General features: G+C 39.3%; 2 protein-coding genes across 4 annotated transcripts in view; one reads left to right on the top strand and one right to left on the bottom strand.

Moving 5' to 3' along the window:
- Positions 1–27,680, bottom strand: part of XPOT (exportin for tRNA) — a 160,769-nt gene that overhangs the window by 49,974 nt on the left and 83,115 nt on the right. Inside the window, exon 5 of one of the 2 annotated variants that reach the window (XM_043564800.1) lies at positions 2,816–3,120. The exons of the other annotated variant lie outside the window; for it this stretch is intronic. The gene's annotated coding sequence lies outside the window, so the exon portion shown is untranslated. The remainder of the gene's footprint in view (positions 1–2,815; positions 3,121–27,680) is intronic. 2 annotated transcript variants of the gene reach the window in all.
- The window catches only part of CB4H12orf56 (chromosome B4 C12orf56 homolog), an 87,813-nt gene that overhangs the window by 5,443 nt on the left and 54,690 nt on the right, over positions 1–27,680 (top strand). For both annotated transcript variants that reach the window (XM_043564809.1, XM_043564810.1), the window contains exon 2: positions 21,506–21,686. In XM_043564809.1, coding sequence (XP_043420744.1) covers positions 21,506–21,686 — 181 coding nt within the window. The remainder of the gene's footprint in view (positions 1–21,505; positions 21,687–27,680) is intronic.

The following is a 27,680-nucleotide window of genomic DNA, read 5'->3' as shown; positions in this document are numbered from 1 at the left end:
AGACATGGTCCAGTTATTTAACATCTACTCTGTGCCTTCCTTAGATTGTTTTTTTTTTTAATATATGAAATTTATTGTCAAATTGGTTTCCATACAACACCCAGTGCTCATTCAATACCCATCACCTACCCTACCCTCCCTCCCACCCCCCATCAACCCTCAGTTTGTTGTTTTTAAGAGTCTCTTATGCTTTGGTTCTCTCCCACTCTAACCTCTTTTTTTTTTTCCTTCCCCTCCCCCATGGGTTTCTGTTAAGTTTCTCAGGATCCACATAAGAGTGAAACCATATGGTATCTGTCTTTCTCTGTATGGCTTATTTCACTTAGCATCACACTCTCCAGTTCCATCCATGTTGCTACAAAAGGCCATATTTCGTTCTTTCTCATTGCCACGTAGTACTCCTTGTGTATATAAACCACAATTTCTTTATCCATTCGTCAGTTGATGGACATTTAGGCTCTTTCCACAATTTAGCTATTGTTGAGAGTGCTGTTATAAACATTGGGGTACAAGTGCCCCTCTGCATCAGCACTCCTGTATCCCTTGGGTAAATTCCTAGCAGTGCTATTGCTGGGTCATAGGGTAGGTCTATTTTTAATTTTTTGAGGAACCTCCACACTGTTTTCCAGAGTGGCTGTACCAGTTTGCATTCCCACCAACAGTGCAAGAGGGTTCCCATTTCTCCACATCCTCTCCAGCATCTATAGTCTCCTGATTTGTTCATTTTGGTCACTCTGACTGGCGTGAGGTGATACCTTAGATTGTTTTTGAGAGGATTAAATTAAATAAATGTAACTCACTTAAAACAGTACTTGGCGCAGGTAACAGCCACATACGTGTTATTATTGATAATCTTTATTCACATATATTAAGTCTGTTAGGTTCACTATGAGTCTGTAACATAGATATTATCTTCTCTTTTCATATTAGGGCACTTGACTTTAGAAGATTTAATAAATTTGGAAAGAAAATAACTTTTTGAGCATTGATTATACATTAGGTGTTTAAAATTTTGTTTATTATTTAGAGAGAGAGAGAGAGAGAGAGAGAGAGAGGGGGGGGGGGAGGGGCAGACAGAGAGGGAGACACAGAATCTGAAGCAGGCTCCAGGCTCTGAGCTGTTAGGCTCAGAACCTAACGTTGGGCTCAAACTCACTAATCGTGAAATCATGACCTGAGCCAAAGTTGGATGCTTAACCGACTGAGCCACCCAGGCGCCCCTGTATTAGGTGTTTAAATATACTGTCTTGTTTATTCTTCTTGAAAAATCTGTCCAGTAGGTATGTCGACTTTAATGTATTCAAAAACAGAATTCCTGATCTCTACCCCTAAATTTGTTCCTTCCTTGGCTTTCCTTATTTTAGGAAATAACATCATCTACCAGCCTTAATTCTTTCTTTCACTCCCTACATCCAACAATCACTATACCCTCTTGATTTGTGTAGAGGAGGAAAAAGCTTCCCTTGACCCTCTCAGGGTCCCTGGCTGAGTCTGAAAATTAAACTGACAAAGACAGATTAACAGGAGAAATGCCTACACATTTATTTCATATAAATTTTACATGATATGGGAGCCTCTATAAAGGTAACAAAGACCTGAAGAGACAGGTGAATCTGTGTGTGTTTAATATTTTTTTTTTTTCAACGTTTTTATTTTTGGGACAGAGAGAGACAGAGCATGAACGGGGGAGGGGCAGAGAGAGAGGGAGACACAGAATCGGAAACAGGCTCCAGGCTCCGAGCCATCAGCCCAGAGCCTGATGCGGGGCTCGAACTCCTGGACCGCGAGATCGTGACCTGGCTGAAGTCGGACGCCCAACCGACTGCGCCACCCAGGCGCCCCTGTGTGTGTTTAATATTAGGATAAAGAAAAAAAATGGGATAGCACAAAAAAGGGGGTATGACTAAGGATAATAACCTAGGGAAAACTGGCAAGGTCTGTTTGTTTGGATTTCTTTCTCTCAGTGTCCTTCTCTGGGTATAGGGAGGGCACCTCTCCCATGAGGGTCTTATGACCTGCTTCAAGAGAGCAGGGTGGAAAAAGATCAGAGAGAGTTTCCTGCATCTGCTGTTTTCTCAAATTCCTTCAGCTCAAAATATTCAGTATACCAAGGTGCCATATTTTGGGATAGTATGTTCTGATCCTTGTCACTTCTCTTCCAAAATATATCCGGCCAGGACCTTTCTTACCTTTTTTACTTCTGCCACTTGTGCAGTCCCTTACCTCAACTATTGAAATTACCTCCAAACTCATTCCTCTTCATCTAGCAGTTGGGATGATCTTTTTAAACATGAAGTGTGAGTTAAGTTATATCACTCTTCTTCTTTGTATTGCCTATAAAAGCCTCCATGATATGACCCCTCTATCTCTGACTCATCTCCAACTCTTCCCTGAGCTCTTTTTGCTCTTCCTTCTTGCCTCAGGGACTTTGCACGTGCCATCCTATCTGGAACACTTCCTCCAGATCTTCGGAGAGTTGGTTCCTTCTTGCCAGTCATGTTTCCAAATTCAGTTTCACCTCCACAGGGATGCCTCTGATGACCCTTCAATCTAGAGTACCACTCCCCATCACACTTACCACATCTGTTTGTTTCAAAGCACTTAACATTACTGGCATTATAAGATTAATCTGTTTGATGACTGATTATTGTCCATCCCCCATAGTAAATGCAAGCTCCATGAGACCTTGTCTGTCTTGTTCATCCCTGGGTCACTGTGCATTATGTTGCCTGACACATAGAAGATGGTCAAAAACTATCTGTCAATGGGAAGAACTGGAAGAGTAAATGGATGCTCAGATACATCATAAGTTTACCTCTCAGAGGGAAAGATCCTATTTCCTTATTCCAAGTGTTGAGGGACCCTGGAGACTTGACAACTCATCACACATAGGCAGTTAGCGGAACAGCCAGGGCAAAGTCTCAGAGGGTCTCCTGATGCTCAGGTTCAGCTTTTTTCATGCTTCCTTTGTGCTTGTATGAGATGATCTCTGTGTTGTTTACCTGAGTCGTGCACTTTGGCAGTAAGAGTTATGGAAGATGAGACTATATTATGGATGCTTCTTTTCTTCTCTAGCTTTTTTTTTTTTTTTGATTCATTTGCAGCCTTTCAAAAGTCTCACTGTGGAAGGAAGAAAGAGGTGGTAAACTCTAATCCATCTTTTTTTTTTTAAGTTGATTTATTTTGAGAGAAAGAGAGAGAGCACGAGCAGGGGAGGGGCAGAGAGAGAGAGGGAGAGAGAATCCCAAGCAGCAGAGCCCAACATGGGGCTCGAATTTATGAACTGTGAGATCATGACCTGAACCAAAATCAAGAGTTGGACACTTAAGCAACTGAGGGCCACCTCTGGTTTCTTAATAGTTTGCACAAAATAGTTTGGATTTTGCATTCGAGTCTTGTTCTTGGTTTGTTTGTTTTAATATAACGTCTATGCCAAACATGGGGCTTGAACTCATGACCCTGAGACCAAGATCTGCGTGTTCTACTGAATGAGCCAGGCAGGCACCCCTGCATTCAAGTCCTGAGAAACTTCATGAGGGTGTGCATTTTGTCAGTTTGATTCACTGATGTACCCCCCAGTGCCTAGAATGATAGTGTCTTGGTCGGGATAGCCTAGGTTAACTGCACTAACAAACAACCCCAAGGTCTTAGTGCTTTAACACAACATAAAGTCGATCTCATCCAAGTTACTTGTCCACTGTGGGTTAGCTTCGTTTCAGTCACAAGATATGTGACACTTAGTCACCCATCTTAGTATCAGGGACTCCATCTCAGCATATGCTTGCTTAATCACCAGGCAGAGGGAAATTAACTTGGAAAATTATGTACTTATTTTTAAGCTTCTACCCAGAAGTGACACATGTAATTTCTCACATTTAGTAGCTAGAGTCAGGCACATGGCCCATGCCTATCTTAAAAGGGGGCAGGAAAACGTGATCCTACCATATATGCATTCCACGTGTCTGAAAGAGAGAAAAGGAGTATTTGAACAGCTCTAATGTCTACCTCAAATTGCTGACATTTTATTGAGTGCTTACTATATGCCACTCAGCCTCTGTTCTAAGTACTTACCCTGGAACTTCTTTATCTTTACAACAACCCCAGATAATATTGTATCTAGCTTTACCGATAAAGAACCTGAAGTACAGAGAACTTAGGCAACTTGCCCAAGGTCATCCTCTAAGTGGCAGAACCAGAATTTGCACTCTCGGAGTCAGCCTGTGGCATCCATGCTTTGATTCTCTAAGCTTTGATTCTCTAAGCTATACCTGCCTCGGTCATAGCAGGTCATTAAAAAAATAATAGTAAGTTTTCACTGAATATCCAGAAGACTCTAAGCTTTTTGAAAAGAGCAACTCCATCTTACATTTTGCATCTTTGAGTTTTGCACTTTGCAGTAGCAACTCAGAAGTATCCATGATGAATTGAACTGGATAAATTAGAAACTAGATGCTCAACTGCCAAAAGCTTAGGGTGCGTTTATTCTCTGAAATTAAAGCTGAAAGAAGAAATCTGAATCGAGACTATGAAAACAAGACGAAGGGATAAGATAAACATAGAATTGTTCACAAAATTTTCAGAAACAAGAAAGAAGTACTATCACCTTTACTTCAATTGAAAAACAAAAAATAAGGGATCTCCCTTTGCATTTTAAAAGTAGTATTTAAAAAAAAATTTTTTTTTTAACGTTTATTTATTTTTGAGACAGAGAGAGACAGAGCATGAACGGGGGAGGGTCAGAGAGAGGGAGACACAGAATCTGAAACAGGCTCCAGGCTCTGAGCCATCAGCACAGAGCCCGACACGGGGTTCCAACTCACGGACCGCGAGATCGTGACCTGAGCCGAAGTCGGCCGCTTAACCGACTGAGCCACCCAGGCGCCCCTAAAAGTAGTATTTTAATAAAAGTAAGAGAAATCAGTAATCAGTTGCACATATAAATATGGCCCCAAACGATGTAGATACATTCATGAGTGATGTATTATTCTTAGAGGTGGTCAAAGAAGTTAGAGATATTTTCACATAAAGCCTTATTCATTTGAGGTAACACAAAAGAGCATTCTCTTCTCTCCCCAAATGCCCCATGCTGCCATCATCAGAGACAAATACCATGCTGAGTAGGCCATGAATCTATCCAGTATTGCATTACTGAGGTTCTTAGGAAGAATCAAAGGTCATTAACTGTAATAGATATCTATTGGCTATGCACTAATGTGTTAGCCTTGTGTCAAACACTTTAAATCTTATTTAATCTTATTAACTCTATGAGGAAGATGATATTGTCTTTTTTCCCCCCCTGGATGATAAAATGGAGGCAGACAAAGGGGAAATATATATATATATATTTTTTTTTTAATTTTTTTTTAACGTTTATTTATTTTTGAGACAGAGAGACAGCATGAACAGGGGAGGGTCAGAGAAAGAGGGAGGCACAGAATCTGAAACAGGCTCCAGGCTCTGAGCTGTCAGCACAGAGCCCGACGCGGGGCTTGAACTCACGGACCGCGAGATCATGACCTGAGCCGAAGTCGGACACTTAACCGACTGAGCCACCCAGGCGCCCCAAAGGGGAAATATTTGCACAAGGTCATATTCAGAAAACATTGGAGCTGGAATGTAAATTCAGGTCTTTTGACCTTACAGCCAGCATTCTTGAACCATTATGCACACAGTAACAACTGACTTTCTACAAATTCCTGCTTTCCAAATTCCTTCCTTTTCCTTCTTTCTTTCCTTCTTTCTTTCTTTCTTCCTTTAATTCTTTTTAAATTGTAGTTAACATACAGTGCTACATTTGTTTCAGAATTCAGTGATTCATCACTTACATCCAAATTCCAAATTGCTTTAGAAGTTTTTAGGTTTTGCAATAGAGACAACATGGTCACCTCAGTTTGCAGATTACCTGGCTCCTGGGCATTGGCTGTCAGGAAGGAGAGGATGAAGTTATAAATAAAACACCTTTTTCATTCCTCATACCACCCCTCTGTATTCAAGATTATTGTCCTTCAAAGCTCACACTGGTGTCATTGCTGTTTCTGACGCCATTCAAGGACAGGTCTGGTTGCAAAGACACAGATGGATGTCGTATCCTCTTCACAGGGTCGAGCCTTGAAAGCTTTTTTCCTTTTAGTCTTAGCTGTGGCTCTTGTCTCAGAGACAATGATTTTTCAAGCCTAACACTGAAATAGTCTAGGGAGTCTCCAGTATTATGGGGCTGTGCCCAATTCTCCAAACTGGTAATTCTTTTTGGCATATGTGGGTGGATCATTCTTGCCAACAATATTCATAGATCCCAAAAAAAGCTCATCTACTTAGATGTCCTTAGGGATTGATACACTAAAGCCCAGGTAGAGTATAATGGAAAAAAAAAAAAAAAACACACAAAAACCCACCTGGTGGAGGCTGCAGTGAGTTTTTTAATTATGTCAGTGGAAGAATTTGCCAAATGTTAAATGTAAAAATAGCTTCTACTAAGGAATAAGTTTGTGTACAGCCTGACATAGGTAATTGCTAATGTGGTTTAATTTGAGGGAAATCCATTCAAGATATCTCCATACATTGATAGGCTATCTCATCAGTACCTTTAATCCTACCACTGGCCCTCCTTCAGATTTGCTCTGAAATCCTCTTGGAACAAGTAATTCATTAAATTGAAATTTGAGTGAATTAATTTATTACTTGCTTTCCTCCAGTTTTTGGAGACAGAGACGGGAGAGTTAGAGCTTGCTGTCAGAGAGGAAGTTAGGTCATCAAAGACCATGGAAGTTGAAAGATATCTCACAATTTAGCTCTTTTGGGGACTTACTTCCACTACTTAATGTCCCATGAAATAAAATGATCTCCAAATTGTGGTCCAGTACGTGGTGTCTACCTTCAGATTTTCCCTTTTGACTTCTCCTCTGGTTTATGTCTTTTTTTTTTTTTTAAAGATTTTATTTTTAAGTAATGTTTACACCCAACATGGGGTTTGAATTTACAACCCCAAGATCAACTGACTGAGCCAGCCAGGTACCCCTTAAAAAAATGTCTCTTTATAGTGGGTTTTTTTTTTTAATATATGAAATTTATTGTCAGATTGGTTTCCATACAACCCCCAGTGCTCATCCCAAAAGATACCCTCTTCAATACCCATCATCCACCCTCTCCTCCCTCCCACCCCCATCAACCCTCAGTTTGTTCTCAGTTTTTAAGAGTCTCTTATGCTTTGGCTCTCTCCATAGTGGGTTTGTTTGAATTAGGATTCAAATAATGGTCCCCACCAAATTGTGTTTGGTTATCTGTCTCTTAAATCCCTTTTAATTTATGACAGTTCTTCCTTCCTCTTTCATTTTTCTGTCAGTTATTTGCTGGAGAAATGAGGTCACTTATTCTGGAGAATTTTCCACAATCTGGATCTGGAATCCTTGGGCATGTCCTTCATCCACTATAGTTGCTTTAAACTGGGGAAGATCCAGGGGCAGTGTTTTGACAACAATACTCCTAGCTGGTGCTGTTTATTTCCTATTACTTCCCATCAATAGTCACATCTTTTTGTCTTTTTGTGCTGGTCAAATGTGTGGGTTGTTCTGTCTCCTGGACCCCTTTTTACACTAACAGTATCACCACCCCTCCTTGCCTTGTTTTTACATGTTGAAGAGATGGCCCTTTTTTTTTTTTTTTTTTTTTTTTTTTTTTTTTTTTGTAGAATGTCTCCTCTGGATTTGCTGATTATTTCTTCCTGGGGCTGTTTTCCTCGAGAATACATATTTTAATCAGGTCTTATCATAATAAAGTTCCTGTTCCTTTTCGCCATCACTTTTTAAATAGAGAAACTACTAACTTTGTAAATTAAACAAACAAACAAAAACCCTACCTTTCCTACTGAATATGGAATAGGCCAGATGGTAAATGAAGGGATTAGAGCAATTCTAATAATAATAATCTCTTAAACCTGTATTTTCTAAATAGGGGGGGGAAAAAACGACATCATGAAAGTTAAGTGTCATCATTTCTCTCAGTGATACTTTATTTAGAATTTTCTTGAACAAGGGAGATAACTGAATGGGTAAATGCTTGTGCTAAGGTCTTCTGTTAGATCTATAACTCTCAACTCCAGTGCCTTTTAATCTTTTTTAAATACATTTCTGTGGATTTGGTTTGTAAGCATTTTGTTGAGGACTTTTACATCTATATTTACAAGAAATATTATTGGTCTGTAGTTTTCTTATGATGTCTTTGTCTGGTTTTGGTATCAGAATAATACAGGAAGTGTTTGGTCCTCTTCTACTTTTTGGAAGAGTTTGTGAGGGATTGGTGTTAATTCTTTAAACATTTGGTAGAATTCACCAAGGAGACCATGTATTACTGTACCTTTCTTTGTGGGAAGTTTTTTTGTTACTAATTCAATCTCTCATAGTTCTATTCATATTGCTGTTAACGGTCAACTCATATTTTCTACTTCTCTTGAGTTAGTTTTGGTGGTTCCTGTCTTTCTAGGAATTAGTCTGTTTTATCCAGGCATTTTAATTTGTTGGTATTCAGTTGTTCATAGGATTCCCTTATACTTTTTATTTCTGTAAGGTTGATACTATCTCCTTTTATACCTGATTTTAGGTATAGATTGAGTCTTCTCTCTTTTTTTTCTTGGTCAATCTTGTTAAAGGATTGTCAGTTATGTTGATTTTCAAAGAATCAATTTTTGGCTTGGTTGATTTTCCTTATTGTTTTTCTATTCACCATTTCACTAATTTCTGCTCTAATTTTTAGGTAGGGTATTGAAGTTTCCAGCTGTTATGGTTGAGTTTATTTCTCTCTTCAATTCTTTCAGTTTTTGCTTCATGTATTTTGGGGTTCTATTCTTAGGTACATATATGCTTATAATTGTCATAACTTCTTGATGGATTGAACTATTATCATTATAAATTGTCTCTTGTACAATTTAAAAAATATATATTTAAAATATATATATATTTAAAATATAAAATATTTAAATAAAATATTTTAAATATATATATAAAAAATATATATATATATATTTTAAATATATATATTTTAAAATATATATATTTATTTTATATATATATTTTATTTTTAAAATATATATATATGTTTTTATTAAGTAAACCCCATGCCCAACATGGGACTCGAGCTCACAACCCTGAGATCCAGTGTTGCATGTTTTACAACTAAGACAGCCAGGTTCCCCTCTAGTAAAATTTTTTTTTGCACTCTTATTTTGTCTAAGAGTACTATCACCATTTCAGCTGTCTTTTGCTTGCTGTTTGCACAGTATATCTTTCCCATCCCTTTACTTTCAACCTATTTGTGTTTTTGACTCTAAAGTGAGTCTCTTGTTATAGTACAAGTGAATCATTAGTCAAATCATGTTTTTAAAATCTATCCTTTCAATCCCTGACTTCGAATGGAGTGTCTAATCCATTCACAGTAGTATAATTACTGATAAGGCAGGGTTTACATCTGTTCTATTGCTATTTGTTTTCATATGTCTTTTTCCCCCTATTTCCTCCCTATTACTGCCTTCCTTTGTGTCAAATAGGTATTTGCTAGTATCCAATTTGAATTCTCTTGTGACTTCTTTTATACCATGTATTTTGGAGTTTTTAAATCAATGTTTGCCCTGGGGATGTACAATGTACATCCTACTTTATAACAATGTAGCTCAGATCATTATCAATTTCAATAGTATACAAAAATACAAGTCTGTTCCCTCCCCACTCCTTTGTGCTGTTATTATCATACACATTACAGTTTCTACATTAAGTGTCCATCAACACAGATTTATAATTACAGCTTTATACAATTATCTTTTAAACTAGACAGGAGAAGGGCACCTGGGTGGCTCAGTTTAGCATCTGACTTTTTTTTTTTTTAAGTTTATTTATTTATTTTGAGAGGGACAGAAACAGCACAAGTAGGGGTGGGGCAGAGAGAGAGGGAGAGAAAGAGAGAGAGAATCCCAAGCAGACTCCACACGTCAGTCTGGAGCCAACTCACTTAACCAACTGAGCCACCCAGGTGCCCCTGAGACCAACTCTTGATTTGGGCTCAGGTCATGATCTCGCAGTTTCGTGGGTTCGAGCCCATACTGGGCTCTGTGCTGACAGTACAGAGCCTGCTTAGGATTCCTCTGCCTCTCTCTCTGCCCCTCCTGCATTCTCTCTCTTTCTCTCAAATTAAATAAACTTAAAAAAAAATTAGGGCACAAAATAACGAATTGATCTATAAGAATTTAATTAGAACAGTATATACTAATTAGTTCGCTGTCTGCCTAATGGCTTTGGGGGGACACTTTATTTTCTATTTATTTATTTTTTGACCTCAGTCTGTACTTTTTAAAAAAAATATTTATTTAAATTATCCCCACACCCAACATGGGGCTTGAACACATGACCCCGAGATCAAGAGTCACATGCTCCTAACTGAGCCACACAGGTGCCCCTCCTTTCAGATACTTTAGTATCTTCTGCTCAGAAATTTGCTTTTAAGTGATTTTAATCCTGATCTTTGTACATTATTTTATGATAAGTTCATTTTTTCTCAGGCTTTCTGAACCTGAGATTCTCTTTCATGTTTTAATCCCTCTTTGATGTCAGGCTTTTGATAGGAACTCTGCAGGTGGACAATTCATCAGAATGCGTAAGAAATGAGAGCCACTTGAGCAAAATGGGTCAATTCAGTAATTAAGAAATTTGGAATTTTTGAGGGTTGTGTGACATTTGTTATGACAGGAATCATGTTTGTAAATAAAGTCTTTCTTCTTGGTGTCTCACAGTGAGAATACAAAAATCCACGTCATGGTGACACTGTTTTGCCTCCTAATAGAAAGAAACAATCTTATTTTCTGACCCACAGTGCAGTTAGTTTCTCGGCATATGCATGTTTCATTCTTTGTGTGTCATTTTGTATAAGTCAAGAGCACAGGTTTCACTTTGAATCTGGTCTGCCACATACTAGCAGTGCAACCCTGAGCAGGTCTCTGAGGATTCAGTGAAATCCTAAGTATAAAGTACTTAAAAGAACACATAATGAGTGCTCAATAAATGTTAGCTTTACTGTATTCTATGTGACACTGTTTGAACACTGAATTCTTCCTCTTCCCCCATCTTTACTCTGGAGAGGATCTGGCCACAAGGATCAGAATCCTTATGAATCCTTTGAAGGGGAAGAATGAAGGTGGGCTGGCCCTCTCTGACTCTTAGCTTGGGGAAAGGGCAAAACTGGTAGTGCCCAAAGGAGGCAGAACCAGTAGTCTCAGCCAATGGCCTTATGGCTGGGTAAGATCGTCCTACTGTGTAAGAGGTCTCCAAGACTGCCCTTCATGCTTGATGATTCAGCAGAAGGACTCACAAGATTCAAATGGTTGATGATAAGGAGAAGATTCAGATTAAATTCAACAAAGGGAAAAGTGGTGCATGAGATAAAATCCAGGAGAACCTAGTGCATGCTTCCAGGTGTCCTCTCCCATCAGAGTACCACGGATGTACTTAATCTTCCCAGCAATATGTGCATCGTACTACCAAGTTCAACTGAGCCTTGGTGTACAGAATTTGTATTGCAGATGGACACATGCACATGCAGAGCCTACATGAGTGACCTCAGCTACTCAGACTCCAGCCCCCCTTCCACCTACTTACCCTCACCCCCAGAAAAACTAGGTGTTTACTACAGATTACACTGTCAGAATAAATTTATCTGCTCAAACTGATACAGGATGACCCAATATACACTTGTATCAGGCTGTCAGAATATTCCAAGGCTTGTTGATTATCTCCTAAGATATTTTTAAAAGATGTTTCCCAAGGCCCAAATCTTACAGTTGGAGTACCACATGGCTCCAAGTAATAGTGATGGTGGTTATATAGTAGGAAACTTTCTCAGGGGCACAAAAAGTCAGGTCAGGCATTAGAAAGTGCTAGAGGGGTGCCTGGTGGCGCAGTCTGTTATGCATCTGACTCTTGATTTTGGCTCAGATCATGATCTCTCAGTTCGTGGGATCGAGCCCCGCATCAGGCTCTGTGCTGACAGTGCAGAGCCTGCTTGGGTTTCCTCTCTCCCCTTCTCTCTGCCCCTCTCCCTGCATGCTCTCTCTCTCTCTCATTCTCTCTCTCAAAATAAATTAATAAACATAAAAAAAAAAGGAAAAAGGGGTGCCTGGGTGGCTCAGTTGGTTAAGCGTCCAGCTCTTGATCTCAGCTCAGGTCGTGATCTTGCGGTTCATGAGTTTCAGCCCTACATTGGGCTCTGTGCTAATGATGTGGAGCTGGCTTGGGATTCTGTCTCTTCTCTCTGCCCCTCCCCTGCATGTGTTCACTCTCTTTCTGAAAATAAACTAAAAAAAAATTTTTTTTTTTTAAAGATAAAAAAGAAAGTGCTACAACTTACGATGGTCTTAGAGTTTTTATAATATTGACTGGAAGAATTTAGGAGGCCATCTACAAATAACTCCAACTTGCCAACCTCAGTTTCTAATGAGAAAAGATAAGCTAAAGGTACAGTTTATACTAGTGGAGAAGTATAAGTATAGCACTGGGTCAACAGTAATTTCATGCAATTGTATTTAAAAGAGGTGATTTGTCAAATAAATGTAAATAGTTTGATTTAATTGTATATGAGACTTTGTATGTCAGCAAATTATAGAAAAAAGTCTATTCTGGGGCACCTGGGTGGCTCAGTCAGTTCAGCATCTGACTTCAACTCAGGTCATGATCTCACAGTTCGTGGGTTTGAGCCCTGCATCAGGCTCTCTGCTGACAGCTCAGAGCCTGGAGCCTGCTTTGGATTCTGTGTCTCCCTCTCTCTCTGCCCATCCCCGTTCATGCTCTGTCTCTCTGTCTCTCTCTCTCTCTCAAAAATAAATAAAAAACATAAAAAAGAGAGACCCAGCAATTAATTGCATTACTAGGTATTTATCCAAGGGATACAGGTATGCTGTTTCACAAGGGGCACATGCACCCCAATGTTTATAGCAGCACTATCAACAATAGCCGAAGTATTGAAAGAGCCCAAACATCCATCAATGGATGGATGGATTAAGATGTCGTGTGTGTGTACACACACACACACACACACACACACACACACACACTGGAGTATTACTTGGCAATCAAAAAGAATGAAATCTTGCCATTTGCAACTATGTGGATGGAACTAGAGGGTATTATGCTAAGTGAAATTAGTCATTCAGAGAAAGACAAATATCATATGACTTCACTCATATGAGGACTTTAAGAGACAAAACAGATGAACATAAGGGAAGGGAAGCAAAAATAATGTAAAAACAGGGAGGGGGACAAAACATAAGAGACTCTTAAATATGGAGAACAAACAGAGGGTTACTGGAGGGGGAATGGGCTAAATGGGTAAGGGGCATTAAGGAATCTACTGAAATCATTGTTGCACTATATGCTAACTTGGATGTAAGTTAAAAAAATAAACTAAAAAAAAACAAAAAAAGAAAAAAGAGAAAAAATTTCCTGTTTTCTGATTTGCAGTTCTAAAATTATTTTCATGGAGATATTCAGATATTTTTTTTAAACTTAAAAAAAATTTTTTTTAACATTTATTTATTATTGAGAAACAGAGAGAGACAGAGCATGAGCATGGAAGGGGCAGAGAAAGGGGGAGACAGAATCTGAAGCAGGCTCCAGGCTCTGAGTTGTCAGCACAGAGCCTGATGTAGGGCTTGAACTCACAAGCTGCAAGATCATGACCTGAGCCAAAGTCGGACGCTCACCCAACTGAGCCACCCAGGCACCCCAATATTCAGATATTATTATCTGTATTAAAAGGTGTCGGGGTAAAAGCACTTCTTTCAACTTTGATAAATAGTCCTAAAAACATAAATTCAATGCTATATGATACAATGAATAATGTTCACTTATTTCCCACGTAAATAAGCTAAATATTTGTTTACAAATAAGATTTAAATTATTACTACTTAGCTTATTTTAAACCATTTAAAGTATTTAAGCTTACTTAAAATAAGCTACTAAAGCTTATTTCTAAGACATAAAGTTAGAAAATTTTAATTTTTTCATAAAAGTAAACTGTACCTCAACATGGGGCTCAAACTCATGGACCTGGAGATCAAGAGTCACATGTTCTACTGACTGAGCAGCCAGGCACCCCTAAAGTTAGAAAATTTTAAACAAAGTAGTTCTGTAGGAGCATGACATCTATCATCTACCTACCTATCTATATCTTTTCTTGCTTTGGGGCAAACTAGAAACTCTGGCTTTGAATTTCCTAATGACGTCTCTGGTGTAAATGCAAAAATTTGCTTTTCAGATAACACTAGGTCTAAAATAAATTGCTAACATAGGATTGAGTTCAACTGTGTCCCACTGAAGAGCTTTATTTTCTCCCTTCAGGCACTGAAGGCATATTCTTTGGACCAAGTCTCCTTGCCTGACAGTGGAGAAGCCTCCTAGTCAGAAAACTTTTTACCTCCCACGGATGTGTAAATTAGCCTTGCTTAGCTCCTGGGTGGTCCTCTCATGCTTCACAAACATGCTGTGGTCTTTAAAAAAGACTGATTTTTTTTTTTTTAATTTAAATGCAAAAAACAGAGAGTGAGAAACGACCTTCCTTACTCTAACGTTGTCCTTGTAATTCAAGTCCAAGTTGAATTAAATGTTTCTGTAAGAGTTTGTTCTATCTACAGTATTGTAGTCATACCATAATCTCTTTATAGTATATATACATATATATGTGCATATATACACTTTATACTATAATCTCTTTATTTGCAACTGAGATTGTGACTGTTAGATGAACGAATAAGAGAATGGAGCAAGTGGAAAGTGATAGATCATTATGGCACTACCACTGTTCACCGTTACTGTCCGTTTATCCGATGTCATCCACCCTTTTATAGAATATGATGTGTCCCCTTGACTGTGTGGCAGTCATCACTATAATCATTTACCACCTCCCTTATAGTGGGAGGCCTCACAGTGTGCACAGAAATGTCTTTTTAAAAGTCATGTTGCCGTAGACTGCCTTCATGCATCATGCTAGATGTTGTCCTCACTGTCCACCCCCCTTTAGTTCTTTGGTGACAGAGTGACACATTTGTGCTTTAGGACTATGAGATGCTAGGGCTACCAGCTGAAATAGTTTACAAATCAGTGAAACAACTGTCTTTGTCATAACATGTAGATGATTCTTAGAATTAAAATAGGTAAAACTAAATTATGTACTCATTGTACTTATAATGTTAAAAGACAGGCCCCAAATGGAGACTTAACCTAATTCCATTTTCATCTCTCCCAGAAATGGAATCTTAAACCAGTGAATCAGAAACCTCCTGATGAGCACTAGTTGGTAATCTGCCTGGTAGACCCTTACTATCTCCTAAAGGAAAGTAACTTTGCAATAACTAACATTTTTGCCAAGTATAACTTCCTTGTTCCCACTCCCTTCTGCTTAAAAGTCTTTTCATTTTGTACAGCCCCTTGGAGTACCTTTCTATCTGCTAGATTGGATGCTGCCTGATTTGAATCGGTTTTTGCCCAAATAGACTCTTAAAATTTTTAACATTGCTTCAGTTTATCTTTGAACAAATCTCACCACCCAGAGATAACCACAGTTAACCACGTAACATTCCAAACCGTGTTCTGTGCACTAACACATATGGAACCACGTTCCACATATCAGTCTGTAATCTTATTTTTACTTTACAGCATGTCATGGATGTCTTTCCATGCCAATGAATACAGAAAATATTTACACGAATAAATGCCACCACAGGGTATTTAAGGAAGGTATTATGTTCTTTTTTTAAATACTTTTTTTAGGGGTATGTAGGTGGCTCAGTTGGTTAAGCGTCTGACTCTTGATTTCTGCTCAGGTCATGATCTCACAATTTGTGAGTTTGAGCCCATCATTGGGCTCTGTGCTGATAGCTCAGAGCCTGGAGCTTGCTTCTGATTCTGTGTCTCCCTCTCTCTCTGCCCCTCCCCCACTCATGCTCTGTCTGTCTCAAATAAATAAACATTAAAAAATTAAAACAAAAACAAAAACAACGTAAATGTCCATCAGCAGAAGAATGGGTAAACACACTGTTGGGATTTAGAAGCATTAGAGTAGTACTATGAGCAGATAAAGAACAGGAACCTCTTGGGGCGCCTGGGTGGCTCAGTCAGTTAAGCATCCGACTTCGGCTTAGGTCATGATCTCGCAGTTTGTGAGTTTGAGCCCAGCATCGGGCTCTGTGCTGACAGCTCAGAGCCTAGAGCTGCTTCAGATTCTGTGTCTCCCTCTCTCTCCACTCCTCCACCACTCATACTCTGTCTCTCAAAAATAAATGTTAAAAAAAAAAATAAAAAAATTGTTTTTACATTTATTTATTTTTGAGAGACAGAGCACTAGTGGGAGAGGGGTAGAGGGGGGTAGAGAGAGAGAGAGAGAATCCACAGCAGGCTCCAGGCTCTGAGCTGCCAGCACAGAGCCTGATGCAGGGCTCAAACTCACAAACCGTGAGATCATGACCTGAGCCAAAGGTCGGATGCTCAACCAACTGAGCCACCCAGGTGCTTCCAAAAAAATGTTAAAAAAATTTTTTTTTCAAATGTTTATTTAGTTTTGAGAGAGAGACAGAGCATGAGTGGGGGAGGGACAGAGAGAGAGGGAGGCTCAATTTAAAGCAGGTTCCAGGCTCTGAGCTGTCAGCACAGACCCTGATGGGGTGCTCAAACTAAGGAACCATGAGATCATGACCTGAACTAAGTCAGATGCTCAACGGACTGGGCCACCCAGGCGCCCCAGGTATTATGTTCTTGAATGACAAAGCTAACCAAACTCAGTGACTATAGCAACTAAATAAAAAAGAGATCTGGCCCTACTTCAGTCTCAAGTGAAAGAATTAGCAAAATTTGACTGAAACTCCTACACAATAATGAATCCAGCTGTTTGATTACTGTTTGGATTCCAGCCCTGTTTTTTTTTTTTTTTAATTTTCTAAAAACATTTTTAAAAATTTATTTATTTATTTTGAGAAAGAGAGAGAGAGAGAGCGAGCAAGTGAGCATTTGTGGGCAGAGGAGGGGCAGAGGGAGAGAGAGCCCATGCAGGCTCCACATTGTCAGCCCAGGGCCCCGACTTGGGGCTGGATCTCATGACTGAGAGATCATGACCTGAGCCATTATCAAGAGTTGGACGTTTAACTGACGGAGCCACCCAGGTGCCCCTAATTTTAATTTTTTTAAACATTTTTTTAAATTTTAAGTAGGCTTCATGCCCAACATGGAGATGACCCTGAGATCCAGATTCACTGGCTCCACAGACTGAGCCAGCCAGAAGCCCCTCCAGTCCTGCTTTTAGAATAGAAACACTTTTATTTTTCCCTGACAAAATCCCTACCTCTGACCACTAGTTAGGGCTGTGGTCTTAAAGTTTAGTCGTTTTTATAACATTGGCCTTGGAAACCAACTGCCTTATCTCGTAATTCTAGTTCCACCTTTTACCAGTTTTGTAAACTTAACATCCTCTGAATGTTCGTTTTCTCACTGCAAAATGGGGTTTATAATAACTACCTCATATATATAGTACTATATATTTGCCATGTTCCATAAACTGTGCTATTATTATTCAAATTATTATAGGTACTTTTTCTCCTCCCCAAACTTCTAATAAGCAATTTGAGGCAGACATAATTACATATTTATTTATACTCAGTCTCTACTTGAAGCCTAATTATTACCAGATTAATATTAAATACACTTGGAATCACACCAGTTAGACCAACGTATGTCTTAAGGAACACTCTTCTCTCTAGACTCCAGAAGGACTGGAAAGCTAACTGTAAGAGAGAAAACCATAAAGGAAAGTATAAAACATAGGTGAGTATTTGATTTCAGGGTACAGAAGACATTTCTAAGCATAAAGGGAAAAAATAGGACAAAAGTTGACAGCTGTATCAGTTAGAAATTTTAAGTTTCTATTTGTTTTAAAAAAACACACAGAAAAGTTTTCTATGAATTACAGCATTGTACCATAACCTCAAAGACAATGAAAGGCATAGATAGCCTGCATAGGTGAGCTAAACTGAATACCTACTGATCCCCCTTCCCCATTTGAAAGTCTTTCACAGTTTTCCCTGACAATCTGTCCCACATCACCCATCATAATAATCTCAAAGAAAAGATCACTCACTCACAAAATAAGACTCTTCAGGTTGACCTGATTATTTACATAGGTACAGCAAGAGTGTTAATTTACCAGATAGGCCTCCTTAAAAATACTTTGTAAAAACTTTTGTCTAGAAGTTTTTATGAATGTCAGGTTCGACTTTTAAAAGCCTTTATTACTTGCTTTTCCTAGGCTAGGAAATCAGGCCCAAGAAGCTCCACCAGATTTCTCTTGTAGTACCTATAAGTTTGAGTGAATTTTGAGGTCCCGAAAATTTGTTGATTGCCTGTCTTGCTAGGAAGTGGTCTTCCTAATACCTGTAAGCCAGGTCTCTGGGCTAGTTTTCCTGGGAGGGCGTGTAAGGACTGGTTCCATAAGTACAGCCAAGCATTTGGCCCTTAAAATGGATTGCCATACCTGGTTAAATGAGTGTCCTTCTTCTTTTTTTTAATGTTTATTTATTTATTTTGAGACAGAGGGAGACAGAGAGAATCCCAAGCAGGCTCCATACTGTCAGCACAGAGCCTGACACGGGGCTCAAGCTCATGAACTGTGAGATCATGACCTCAGCCAAAACCAAAAGTCGGACACTTAACCGACTGAGCCGCCAGGCGCCTCAGAGTGTGCAGCTCTTGATCTCAGTGTTATGAGTTCCAGCCCCACGTTTACTTAAAAATAAAATCTTAAAAAATATAAATTGAAAAACAGGGGGCTCCTGGGTGGCTCAGTCGGTTGGTTAAGCATCCGATTCTTGATTTGGGCTCAGGACATGATCTCCCTGTCTGTGAGATCGAGCCCGGAGTTGAGTTCTGCACAGAAAGCACAGAGCCTGCTTGGGATTCTCTCTCTCTCTCTCTCTCTCTCTCTCTCTCTCTCTCTCTCTCTTTCTCTCTCTCTGCCCCTCCCCCGCTTGTGCTTGCATGTGTGTGCTCCCTCTCTCAAAGTAAATAAACATTAAAAAAAATCTTAAAAAAGTAAAAAATAAAGTATTAGATGTTAAATTTTCTTATTTTGGGGGGAATTATAGAACTTTTATTCTTATATAAGTGCTTATCTCTATAGGTCATCAAAACAGAAGTCTGTTTAATTAATTTATTAATACCCTCTGGAAAGAGGAAAATGTAACCCACCAATGTAATCAGAGGTAAAGGCTTTTCTGAATTGCAAACACCTAGATAAAGAGCATATAATTTCACAAGAAACTATATGTAAACATAGAAACACAATTTCACTGTTTCAGATACATAACAACTGTTCTTTTTATCAAAGGGTGGTAATCAGTTGCATTTTACTGGACACAATCAACTTGTATCAGTATGAACTAGAATAATTTGCACTATTACCAGTTTTCTACAACTTAGCGTGTTGTTGTTGTTTTTTTTTTTCAAAGTAACCTCTAGACCCAACATGGGGCTCAAACTTACAACCCAAAGATTAAGAGTCACATGCTCTACTGACTGAGCTGGCCAGGCACTCCTACAATTTACAGTGTTTTAAAACAGCTCAAAGACAATAAATGATGGAGAACAGCTAGATCATCTTTTTTGCCCATTTCAAAGCCTTTCATAATTTTTCCTGGCAAAGGCAAGAGACAAATATAATACAGAGTTACACAAAACAAAATCTTAGCCATATGTATAATAGGATTCTAATAAAAATTTTTTTTTTTAAATTTTTATTTATTTTTGAGAGACAGAGACAGAGCACAAGTGGGGGAGAGGCAGAGAGAGACGGGGACACAGAATCTGAAGCAGGTTCCAGGCTCTGAGCTTTCAGCACAGAGCCCAGTGCAGGGCTTGAACCCATGAATTGTGAGATAATAACCTGAGCCAGAGGCGGATGCTTAACTGATTGAGCCACTCAGGCGCCCCAGGATTCTAACATTATCAGTATATCTTTGAAGGTCTCAAATAGCTTAAGGTGTTTCTGAAAAATATTGCTCAGAAGAGGATCCTTTACTAATTATAAACTTAAAAAAATTTTTGAGAGAGAGAGAGAGTGGGAGGGAAGTAGGGGCAGAGAGAGAGGGAGAGAGAATCCCAAGCAGGTTCTACATTGTCAGTGCAGAGCCTGACAACGGGCTTGAGCTCACCATGACCTGAGCCAAAAATCAAGAGTAGTGCGCTTAACCTATTGAGCCAGCCAGGCACCCCACTAATTATATAAACTTTTATTATTAACGAAAGCAGATCCTTTGAACACCTCTACTGGACTATGCTTCGTTACCTTGGTTTGAATTACTCTATATATTTGAAAATAATTTCAAAAGTTAAATTCGAGTAGATCTTGATAGCTTTTCATTAATTTATCTTCCTATCTTTAATTCCTCTGAATTAGATTTTTAAATTATTGCCATTATTTGATATTTCCTTCCTATATTTGTGAAAAGAGAATGATGAAATTGAATGATCACAGGAAACATTTTATACAAATTGTAAGTGCTTGCGAAACGTCTATAGAGGAGGGGCACCTCAGTGGCTCAGTCCATTTAAGTGTCAGGCTTCAGCTCAGGTCATGATCTTGCAGTTCACGAGTTTGAGCCTCTCGTCGGGCTCTGTGCTTACAGCTCAGAGCCTGGATCCTGCTTTGGATTCTGTGTCTCTGTCTCTCTGCCCCTTCCCTACTCATGCTCTGTCTCTGTCTCTCAAAAATAAATAAACATTAAAAAAAAATTAAAAAAAAAAGTCTATAGAGGTATTCCCCCTGATGCTTGGATTAAAGGTTTTAAATATGCCTCTGGTGATTCTCTGGCTCTACGCTTAGCTTCTCAGTCAGATGCTATTGCTGCCTACCTGTCATAAAAAGGGAAGTAGAGACGATCTAAAAATCCTAAGTATTTATTGAGAACTTTTCTCTTTTTAACCAAGAATAGAATTTCTTAAAAAAGAATAGAAAATGGAGTACTTTGGAGAGAAGAGAAAGCTATTTAGGAGCAGGAAACTTCCAATAATTCACACTTAGATGTTTGTATTCACAGAATCTTTGTACACTGTTCCCCACAAATGGACATTGTGTACTACATAGAAAAATCCTAGGTTAAACCTATTAATTTTACATTTTTAAGATCTTTTAAAAAATCTATTTTCAAAATGAAAATGGGGAGGGATATATTTTAACACACAAAAACACAGTTTCTATTTATTTCGCAATCCTATAGTGTAAATAGTTACTTGAGTTCTGCTGCTGAGCATATTTTTAGTAAAGACTAAAACAAATAGGGGAAGAATTGAGAAACCTGACAAAGAGAAAAGATATTCCAGGAGGAAAAAAAAAAAAGAAAGAATGGAGTTTAAATTTGCCCTAAGCTTTAGGGGATTTATTATCACAGGATAAAGTTGTATTTGTCCTCAGTCAGTTCAATTTTTTTTTTTCCCAGATTGATGATTACCCACAATTTCTGAGTCCACCAGACAGAGAAACCAACCAACATATTCGTATCATCTATTCTTCAACTGTTTTGAAAAAAGAGTGTGAAAAATCAAAAGGTGTCAAGAAATTCTCATTTCCATTTCATCCATCTCATTTCCATTTCATTGCCGCTTCTAACAACAAAAAAGGTATGTAATATATTTCTTAAAGTGACACAAGAAAAGATGTATTTCATTATGAGACAAAAAAGAATGTTCTTTTTTTCCTCCCCAGCTTTACTGAGGTATGACTGACAAATTACAATTATATATAAGGTGTCTAATGTGATGTTTTGATATAGGAGTACATTTGAAATGATTACCACAATCAGGCTAATCATCTCTCATAGTTGTCATTTTGTACGTGTGTGGTGAGAACACATTTGAGATCTATTTCCTTTGCAAATTTCAAGTAAACACCATATTATTGTTAACTTTGTTCACCATGTTGTGCATTTTGGTCTCCAGAACTTATTTATTTTATAATGAACATCTATCTTTTGACTAACATCTACCTTTTTTCCCTAACTCCCAGCCCCCGGTAACTACTGTCTTACTACCTGTTACTATGAGTTTGTCTTTTTGTGCTGGTTTATTTCACTTAGCATGATGTCCTCCAGGTTCATCCATGTTGTCTCAAATGGCAGGATTTCCTGGTTTTTATATTTTATTTAATTTATTTATTTCTTAAGTACCCTCTACACCTAACATGTGGCTCAAACTCATGACCCCAATATCAAGAATCAGATGCTCTACTGACTGAGCCAGCCAGGAACGCCAGGATTTTTTTTCTTCTTTTAAAGTTCAAATGTGTGCGTAAGGATGTCTGCTCCACCCCCCCTCCCAATTTTATTTATCCATTCATGTATTCCTGGACACTTAGGTTACTTCCATGTCTCGGTTACTGTAAATAATGCTGCTATGAATATGAGAGTACAAGTATCTGAGATAATGACTTTATTTGCTTCGGATATAAACCCGACAGTGGGAATGCTGGATCATATGGTAGTCCTATTTTAGGTTTTTGAAGAACCTCCGTACTGTTTTCCACAGTGGCCGCACAAATTTACATTCTCACCAACAGTGCACAAATGTTCCCTTTTCTCTACATCCTCACCAATACTTGTTATCTTTTGACTTTTTGAGGTTAACTATCCTAACAGTTGTGAGGTGGTATCTTGTGGGTTTTTTTTGTTTTGTTTTGTTTAAATTTGTCTTTGAGAAAGAGAGAGAGACAGAGAGAGAGATGGTCAGGGAGGGGCAGAGAGAGGGGGAGACAGAGAATCTGAAGCAGGCTCTGCACTGTCAGCGCAAAGCCCAATGAGGGCTCATGACCTGAGCAGGGGTCGGATGCTGAACCAGCTGAGCCACCCAGGTGCCCCTCACTGTGGTTTTGCTTTGCAATTCCATGATGATTAGTGAGCTGACCCATCCATTCTTGGCACCATAGTGCCTGGGCAAAGCTTGCCATACATGAAGATATGTAGAAACTAACCAGAAATACTGTGAACCTGGCTTTAGGAAAACTCCTGATGTCATCTCTTTGAATCTTGGCTCCCACAAGCAAGGGAAGCCACAGGGTCCTACCTTGAAAAATATGGTTTATTATGGTTATTAACAGCATTCAATCTTCATTCAGAAGTATTTGTTGGGAACCTTTTCACCCAAGAGCTATGTATGCTTCACACCTAGACAGAAAGATGAAAGGCCATCTTTAATTTTGTTTTCAGGGAGCTCAGCATCTGATGCAGATGATTTTCCCACTGTGCCCAAGGAGATCTAGAAATTTCACAGTGGGATGGAGAGAGAAGGGGAGGATGAGGAGTCAGGGCTCCTGGCGCTCATCCAGCTCAACTAGAGCTTACTTGCTTTTATGCTTCACATTTTGGGCTTTATGTTAATGTTTCTGATGAATATGTTTTAAAAACCTAAGGATGAATAGATGAAAATAGAACATATAGTTCAGCATTACACTGCTTATTTCATGGTCTTATTTATATATGTATATGAAATGTGTATGTACCTAAGGAGCCCTTTAAGCTATTAATCCCCATAATTGGCAGAGAAGAGGAGGATGGGCTTTGGACCGGCCAAACCCACATTTGAATCCTGGCTCCCACCTTTCCCAGCTGTGTGACCGTCTACAAGTTACAACCTTTGTGAGCTCCAGTTTCCTGGTCTCTATCACTAGCTTCACAGGGTTGTTGTATTACATGAAATGACGTGGGCAAGGCAGGGCACACAGCAGGAAAGCAGTCAGCTGTTAAGATGGCATCCTTAGCGGAGAAGAGGGGCAGAAGGAAGTCTGACAGGGCTCCTGGATAAGTCCTTCCACTTCTGGCCTCTAGCCAGAGTAGCCAGACCAGCCCACACGAGCCAATTCATTCTTCACTAGACTTCACTCCAAGTCAGACTCAGAATTCTTAGAGTATTGAATAACTACAAAGTGTGAGAAAACTGTCCAGTGTTTGTACACTCTCATGGATAAGCACCTTTCCACACTGACACTCTATGGCATGGCAACTATTTGTAGGAGTTGTAATTAGTCTTATTAAATCCCTGGTTGCTCACCAGGTCTCTTGTCACACTAATTAGGGAACCTAACTGGCGTTGGTTGCCTTAAATGCATATTTATCCTTGTCCGTGAGCATAATTATTCTTGGATTTTTTTTCCCCCAACATGTATAAGAAGATAAAAACACACATTAGAGAAGCTGATGACAGGTAAAAGTTTTATAAAATTTAAGTTCTTAGGAACTTCGCAAATGATGCTAAAAGCAGTGAAAACTTTTTTAAAAACTTAGCTTGTGGGGCGCCTGGGTGGCGCAGTCGGTTAAGCGTCCGACTTCAGCCAGGTCACGATCTCGCGGTCCGTGAGTTCGAGCCCCGCGTTGGGTTCTGGGCTGATGGCTCAGAGCCTGGAGCCTGTTTCCGATTCTGTGTGTCCCTCTCTCTCTGCCCCTCCCCCGTTCATGCTCTGTCTCTCTCTGTCCCCCCCCCCCCCAAAAAAAGTTGAAAAAAGAAACAAAACCATTAAAAAAAAAATTAGCTTGTGTTCATGTGCATGGCTGGTTCATAAACTTATAACTTTCCCCCACTCCCCCTTCCTTACTTTATTCTCTAAAGGTTCCATCTAACACTTTATACAATGAGTTTTGAAAACACAAAACTGCCACTGTCACAAGGAGTCATACACAGCACACCTTAGAGAATAAAAAACGTCCCCCCTTCCAGCATGCCAACAGTAATGTGCTCTGATTCCTGTTCTCTGCCAAGCTGCTTGTTCCCTGGGTTGGGTATGACTACATACCCAGGACCCTCATGATTCATCTCCCAGACAGTCTGTAATATGTGGTCCTGAAGCAAGAGAGAGGCTCAAACCTGTCTGACCATCTACTTGAAAACAGTCATTACTGTAGCCATTAGTGTTAATCATGATGATATCATGGCTAGAGAAGTAGCACACATTAACTACTGAGCATCTGAATAAAGATAATTATTAGAACTTACTGCAAACCTCTAGGGCGAAAGCCTAGGGAATATTTGTGTCATGTGGCAAAGGAGCTTACACTCAAACCAACTGGATTATCTTAACAAAGGAAACTCAAAAGTGCAAATCATTTGTAGTAAAGATACTTAGTTTATTCATTGCATTTGCAACAGGATTCCTAATTAGGCCCTACTTTTCTGGAGATATATAGAAAAAGAGGCTTTTCTCTATGCGTCCTTACATGGGTCATAGGTAGCACTTTAAATTGTACTTTTTATGTGTAGCTCGAAGAGGATGGTTGTTTAACTCTAAATGAACAATGCTGATGGGAGTAGAGCAACTGTGGGGCACTCACTAGCTGCTAAAGCTCTAGAATGAATTGGGTTATTAGCCCTTTAGTTTCAGGTACATTCTTGAACAGCACTTTCCAGTAGAACTTTCTGCAATGAGGGAGATGTTCTGTATGTAGAATTATGTCTAATACAGTAGCCAAGAGCCACCTGAGCCACTGAGCACTTGAGATGTGAGTAGTGCTAACTGAATTTCAATTTAATTTTAATTTTAATAGCCACAGCTGTCTAGTAGCTATAGAAATGGTCACTGCGGTTCCTAAAGCATAGAAAAGACCTTAATGGCTTTAGGGTATATTTTGAAACACTGGCATAGCATGAAGTAGACTAATCCTCAAACCAGAATGAAACATAATTTGATGAAACATAAACTGAACCTAGGTTTTATATAAATATATGAGATTTTGTTTTATACCCAAAACCTATATATTTTCTAAAACCAATGAGATGGGAAAAACTAAAGCGACAAGGCATTGATGAGTCTCTCAGGCTTAGTGGATAGTTTTAACGTAGGCTTGGCAGTCTTCCTCATAGGAATAGGGTTTTGATAAATATAACTGGACATCTTGCAGGTAAGAAAGCACTGTTGTGGTTTTGTGTGTGTGTGTGTGTGTGTGTGTGTGTGTGTGTGTGTGTTTGTAGCATCCTTTCTAAAAAATATTCCTCAGGGGCGGCTGGGTGGCTCAGTCGGTTAATCGTCTGATTTGATCTCGGCTCAGGTCATGATCTCACAGTTTGTGAGTTCAAGCCCTGCATTGGGCTCTGCACTGATGGTGCAGAGTCTGCTTGGGATTCTTTCTCTCCTTCTCTCTGCCCCTCCCCTGCTTGTGTGCTCGCTCTCTCTCTCTCTCAAATAATAAAAATAAACTTTAAAAAATGTTCCTCAGCTGACCAGCACTACTGAACATGCCATCAGATATCCACTGTGCTAAATGGTGGAAAAACTTCATACTTAGGCTACTGAAGAAGACTGTAAACTGCTGTGTGCACATTAGAGAACATACTGGAACAGACAGAGGATAGGTCTCGTCTGTTATCTGTATTCAGGCTCTCTTGTCATTATGGCCTTGTACCTGCCAGACTCTGGCCACTGGCATCCAGGAGATCAGAACTCCTATCTGATGCAGACACAGAGACCATAGCTGTACTTCATTTCTCAGTGGAGATCACAGCTGATCCTGAGATTCTCCACACCATTGTTACAAATGAAATTTAAAGCTAACATAAAGAGGCAGGGACATAGGCACTAAAGTCATTTTTGGTCATAACCTTTTGATGACGTCACACAAAAAAGAGAAAGTTCAAGGTTGGTTAGTGAACTTGGATGAAATGATGTTTAAGAGACAACTTACGTTCATTGTTTAGGGAATATGAACTTCCTAATAGAAAAGCCTCAGTGATTTCTTGCCCCTTCCAGTATGCTGACAGTGCTGTGCTCTGTTTCTTTCCAGCTCTCCTCCTAGCTGTTTGATGCCTGCAGGAGGTACTGCTATATCCCCAGGACCCCTGTGGTACACCTCCCACACAGTCTGTAATGTGTGGTCCTGAAGCAAGGGGCTCAAACCTGTTTGACCTCTGCACCACAAGCGCTAATATGTTCTACCTAATTCCAGCAATGACCAAAGGCATTATTTGTATCACATTTAGTACCCAAGTTTGTGAAATGCCTACTATTAGAAGTGTCTATGATGACTGGGGTCTTAGACTTATGTAGAGGTTTTTCACTTGCAAGTAGAAAAAACTGACTCATTTTGGAGTCTACGTAATTAGTAAAAATTATTCACTTACAAGTAGGAAAAACTGATTGATTTTGGAGTCTCCTAAGGAATCAAGAGGGGAACAGAAGGACCCAATAGTGGAAGACCAGAAACCCAGAGGCCTGTTCCTGAGCCTGAACAGCCTGTGAGAGACTTTCTTCTGGATGCAGCTAGTTTCAAAGACTCCTAGTTCAGCCTCTCACATCCAAATGTCACAAGTCTAGAGGGAGACATTGATCAGCCTAACTTGGATCAGAGCCCACCCCTAGACCAGTCAGGTATGGCTTGGATAGGGGTGGATCCAGATTTTGTGGGGACTGAAGCTCATATAACATGCAGAGCCTTCTTTAAGAAAAAGAGTTAAAACACCAAATAGAATGACTGCAGCACTCCCAAGATAGATAGGCAGAAGAAATCACAAACATAGAGCGTTTGTGGATACTCCCAAGAGAAGAAGTGAGACAGAAGGAAAACTGAAGTGGGAAGAGCCTGTGGTCTTGAATGACTGTGGTTAACATGTCTTCCCTTTGCAGATTTTATAAAGACA

This window comes from Prionailurus bengalensis, chromosome B4 (genome assembly GCF_016509475.1).
Source record: "Prionailurus bengalensis isolate Pbe53 chromosome B4, Fcat_Pben_1.1_paternal_pri, whole genome shotgun sequence".
In the NCBI taxonomy this organism is placed as follows: Eukaryota; Metazoa; Chordata; class Mammalia; order Carnivora; family Felidae; genus Prionailurus; species Prionailurus bengalensis.
Note: the sequence above shows the minus strand (reverse complement) of the source record. Positions and strands in the feature narration are given on the sequence as shown.